The sequence below is a fragment of the Quercus lobata genome, chromosome 1 (genome assembly GCF_001633185.2).
Source record: "Quercus lobata isolate SW786 chromosome 1, ValleyOak3.0 Primary Assembly, whole genome shotgun sequence".
In the NCBI taxonomy this organism is placed as follows: Eukaryota; Viridiplantae; Streptophyta; class Magnoliopsida; order Fagales; family Fagaceae; genus Quercus; species Quercus lobata.
In genome coordinates, this window is record NC_044904.1 from 33,775,198 (window position 1) to 33,780,546 (window position 5,349).

The 5,349-nt window shown below is 32.5% G+C and overlaps 1 protein-coding gene across 1 annotated transcript; it reads left to right on the forward strand.

The window, feature by feature from the left end:
* Nucleotides 1-2,497: 2,497 nt before the first annotated feature.
* LOC115952907 (protein NRT1/ PTR FAMILY 5.4-like) lies at nucleotides 2,498-4,486 on the forward strand. Its single transcript, XM_031070257.1, has 3 exons — nucleotides 2,498-3,087; nucleotides 3,322-3,553; nucleotides 3,710-4,486. Exons 1-3 carry the CDS (start codon nucleotides 2,498-2,500, stop codon nucleotides 4,484-4,486), a joined length of 1,599 nt encoding a protein of 532 aa, XP_030926117.1.
* Nucleotides 4,487-5,349: the final 863 nt, after the last annotated feature.

Sequence of the window (5,349 nt, forward strand, 5' to 3'; positions counted from 1 at the left end):
TAAGGGAAATATTAAAAAAAAAAAAAATTCAGAACCAAAAAATATTTAATAGAAGAGGGTGAATGGAGATTTTTTTTAGAGGGACCAGAGGGGCAATTGCCTCTCTTTTTTTCTATACTATTGAATTAAGTTTGACTTGTACAAAATATTTAAGGGAAATATTAAAAAAAAAAAAAAATTCAGAACCAAAAAATATTTAATAGAAGAGGGTGAATGGAGATTTTTTTTAGAGGGACCAGAGGGGCAATTGCTCTCTCTCTCTCTCTCTCTCTCTCTCTCTCTCTCTCTCTCTCTCTCTCTCTCTCTCTCTCTCTCTCTCTCTCTCTCTCTCTCTCTCTCTCTCTCTCTCTCTCTCTCTCTCTCTCTCTCTCTCTCTCTGTGCACACCTTATAAGTTAGGGTAAATTTTCATTTTAGTCTACTAAGTTTAAATTTGTCTTTTTAGAGAATAAAAAAAAAAAATTTATACAAATTCCAACATAAAAAATTAAACTCACAATCAAGAATATATGGAGAATAATAATGTTCTTATGTTAGAAAGGTAATTAATATATGCCAATTTACGCAAACAAATTTACATTTTCCCTTTTTACATTGACATGTAAATAATTTTAGCCTGTTCCTCATATATTATAATACTTAAATGAGTTTTACAAATTAGTCATAAAATAATGTTGTGAAAATAAGGGAATCTTAATGATAATCTCAGTGGAAGGTTTAAATTTAAATTAATAACAACAAACTAAGTATGATTTGTTGTGAAAATATTGTAAGAATATTGTGTACATAGCACCTCTCATAATAATTTCTTATCAAATATTTCAAAACTTCTAGCACACATGCATATGACGCGGGACATCACTAGTTTTAATAAAAATCCTGGGCAACCACTTAGCAGAGTATATATATATATACACACACATATATAGCACCTCAAATGACTTAGCAACATGCAAATTAACTTGTTGGCTGATATATCTTCAAAATAAAATGTTTCAAGTATATATTATTTTAACTAATAATTTTGTTTCACCCATTTTATTCCAAGTTTCAATAACTTAAGGTTTTTTCATGTGTTGCATTCATTAAGAAGAAAATAGAATACTCTTCATTTAACCTTCTACTTAAGAAATTTTTTTTAATAGTTGCTTTAATTATATTTAGTATTCTTTTCCATTCAGCAAAAATAATAGATTTTTTTTTTTTTCATTTTTGAAAAAATATTAATTTATTCTCACATGTTTTTAATGAAGTACATGCATTCATTTCTAAGTATTAATTTTTTATAAGTGAGACACTAGTTGTTAATATAAAAGGGAATTTGTATGATTTAAAAAAAAAAAAAAAAAATTTTGCTCAAATAAGTTGGGAGGGAGGAAAATGTGGGATTTTCCAAGGCAATGCCAGTAAGACACTAGAGTGTTGATAATTTATCTGGATATTTTTACACTATTTATATTAAAAACAACTAACTTGAAATATGACATTCTTGATCAAATTTTGTTATTATAGCCACAATTGAAAATAATAATAATAAGCAATAAAAAATATAGAAAATAATTATGTGGTTAAGTAATTATGTTAGTCAAAATAATACTATATTTGTGAGCTCTCATTCAAACAATATATAATGGCAAAGATTAAATTGACACAATTAAAAGGTTAGGGATTAAATTGAATTATGATATAAAAGATTGGGACCAAATATGTAGTTTACCCAAATATTTTTATATAAAACTTGTATTCAAGTATTACAAAGATTTTTTGTGGTTATAAAATCTGTTGGTTATAAACAAGAGAAAAACACCAAACATTTTATGTGGTTCAGTGATAAATCATGCCAAAGGGCAATGGGAATAAATCTACTATATATCAAATAGAAATTACAAAGTATCTATATAATCAATAAAAACCCTCAATTAATAAGATCTTTTAAGCCTATCAAACTATTTAACTTTAAGCCCTCAAACTGAAACAATAGCTAGCACCTCTCTTTGTGTTTATATGAAACTTTTTTACTGTTCACACGGATGATATATTTATAATCAAATAGGACAAGATAAAAAGACCTTATTGTTCACACAAATTCCTACTAAGTAAAAGAAAAGAAAATTGTTCACACAAAATCTTAAACAGAAATCATTTTGTATCATTTTTTTTTTTCATAATTCACTGATAAATCAGGATTATGATAAAAATTGTGTTCACAGATTTTTTAGATTTTCTTAGCATGCGTTGTGCAAATCACACTCAGATTTTTACACTTGTGGGCAAGACCCACATGGTGAAACTAAGAAAAATAATGCTACAAACACAAACATTTTTACAAACACTTTATCATTCTCCAAATAATAATTGGTAAGAAAAAGTGTGATGTTAGAAATAGGTCTTTATTAAAATTAGTAATAATTTACCACATCAATAATTTGTAAAAATGTTTGTGACTGTAGTATTACTCAACTGAGAATGAAGCCACCTTTCAAAATACAATATTAGTGATGACGTTTCACAAATATCCACGCATCATCAGATTGTCTTTTATGTATATTGCAGGATTGATGCTCTTATGGTGCTCTAAGTACCTCAGTCCAACTGGAAAGATTGACGTGTTCTATGCTGCAGCGGTGATTCTAGCAGTGGGTATGGCTGGTCAAAACCCACCTCTAAGAGCCTTTCTTGCTGATCAATTGAGTGATGAGATAGAAAATCCAACAGAAGAAAAGCAGAAAGAAATAGATGATCGTACAAATATTTTGTGGCGGGTTGCCAGGTTTTCTGGAGCCACTATTGCTCTCGTTTCCCTTCGAAATGCTACACGGGAAATGGCCTTCGGAGTTTCTGCCTTGGTGATGGGAGCAAATCTTTTGCTATTCTTGTTTGGCTATGGTCTCTCCTGTTACAAACTCCACAAACCAGACGGGAGCTCCTCTGGAATTATTCTTCGAGTTTTAAAGGCAGCTAGACGCAATCGGAATCGCAACTATCCTCAGACAGAAAAAGGGTTTTATTGGAAAACCCTTCCACAACCAGGACTGATCGATAAGAGCAATGGTCAAACATGTTTGAAGCCTAAAGTTCTATTTCTAAGGTAAAGTATCTCTCACACACACTTTATCTTTTGGAAGAATTATACCGTTTCAGGTGTATTTTTCCCTATCTTTCATAGAAAAGATTTATATATATATGTTGCATATACGTGCAATGACATCAACTATATTTGTTCACGTAGTTGTAGTAATGAGCATGATTAGTGCACTTAAACAACCTAATAATGAATATTAGGTTGTAGTAATGACGTCACTCTTTTCTATATTGAATACAGAAGGTTAGACAAAGCTGCAGTAATTGATGAACGAACACTCCCAGTCAGTCCAAAAGAACAAAAAGAACAAGTACTTGGTGGGCATCTTTGCACAGCTGAACAAGTGAGGGAAGTAAAGCGCCTTTTTACTTTGATACCTATTTGGACAAGCTTTCTCGGCTGTAGTTTGGTTGCAGCTACCGGAAACACTTTCTTTTATGAACAAACAAGCAACATGGCCGATAATATCAAGGTTCCTTTAAATGTTTTATTTGCCCTTAGGTCCATTATATGCTACATAATATCATTCATGTTTTCGTCCGAGATAGCAAGACGACAACTTGTTACACGGATCAGAATTGGTGTCAAGATGATTTGTTCTGCATTATGTTGCTTTGTAGCTTGGCAGGTAGAGGCCCACCGACTATATTTGATTGAGGAAGAGAATATTGATCCTATGGATTCAAATCAGACTATCTCTATGAGTGTCCTCTGGTTAATTCCACAATTTATTTTGTTAGGACTAATGGAAGGACTTGCCACTGAAGGGCTTCAGGAATTCTTCTATAACCATGTCGCTATATCAATGAGGAGTTACGGTCCATCGTTCAGTGAGTGTGTATTAGGCTTTGGAAATTTCATCAGCATGCCTTTTGTTTTACTGTGTAGAAGCTGGTTCAAGGATTCCATAAACACAAGTCATCTCGACAAGTATTATCTGACTTTAGCAATACTGAGTTTCGTGTGCCTTGTCATGTATGCGTATGCTTCATATTCATTGAAGCCTTTCCACATGGGAAATGCATCGGAGGAACCCCTTTTGCAATCCCACGCATCGACTGAAGCTGAAGAGGGACTCCCGCCTGATGAGGAATTAAAGGAGATCTTGGTACATGGCACTGATGGCTTAGCTGAATCCCAGCTAACTTGGAACGTCTCTTTCCCACGGAGAAGAAATGTGGCTAACGCTGCAGCAGCCACTGCCACTGAATCCCAACCAACTAAGAGCTTCTCTTTCCCCTCACGGAGCATCTCTTTGCGCTTAAAGGATAAAAAGGTTGGGGAATCAGCCGCAAATGTAGACTCCCCTGAACATATGGAGGAACCCCTTTTGCAATCCCACGCATCGACTGAAGCTGAAGAGGGACTCCCGCCTGATGATAAGCCAGAGAGCCACCGTGACTAAATTTGGATGGATGGTGCTGAATATGATAAATTCAGGTATCAATTCCATGCACCCATAGCTGTCTAGCTAATTATACTGCTACTTTTGTAAATATAATTAAAAACTTGCATGTTTAATTATCCTATTTACAAGAGTATATGAATTGCTGCTTTTGTAAATGGAATTTTGAAGGAGGCTGACCAGTCTGTGTAAGTGCAGCACCCTCTTTTGTATTTTGGTACATTAATTGGGTATCAATATGGTTTTTCTATTCATAAATTGAATTTCTGTTGGCACCATGCAAATTGGATTTACAAGTATTAGCACGTTTCAATTAATCGTTACATTAATAGTGTAGCCAAGATCTAATTTAAATATAGGTGTTGCAAAATCGGAAAAAGTTTTTCGCCCAAATAGATTTGAAAGAATCCCTCTAGCTCTCAGTAAAATTGAAAATTAGATTCTATGTTCACCATTTATCATCTTTCTCAAGGTATGTTTTATTATTATAATAATAACAAATTTTCTTAAATTTTATACTTGAACTACTCTATGATATTTAATTTTCTATATAAAATTAATCTCGGATTGGTTAGTATCAATTCATTGAATTATTTGTTGAATCCATCTTTGCTTGAGTAGGTTAAGATTATTGAGTAATTTTATTATTAAGTAAAGTTGCAATAGTGTTTTTGGGACACTTTTTGCCAAATATTCAGTTTTTGTAATAAAAAAATAAAAAAATTGTAGAGTCTATATATTTAGGTTGGCAAGCATTAACAAATGTAACATTTTTATAACTTAGTGTGTCTAGTTGATTAGCGTTGAATTAATCATTGGAACAAAACAAATCAAGTTAAAAAAAGGTGAAAACTCAAGAATGC

Excerpts from the sequence above, each read along its gene's own strand:
- LOC115952907 (XM_031070257.1), top strand. The coding sequence starts at position 2,498 with ATGACGTTTCACAAATATCCACGCATCATCAGATTGTCTTTTATGTAT. Across the intron at positions 3,088-3,321 it reads CCTAAAGTTCTATTTCTAAG|AAGGTTAGACAAAGCTGCAG; the intron begins GTAAAGTATCTC and ends TATTGAATACAG. Across the intron at positions 3,554-3,709 it reads ACATGGCCGATAATATCAAG|GTAGAGGCCCACCGACTATA; the intron begins GTTCCTTTAAAT and ends GTAGCTTGGCAG.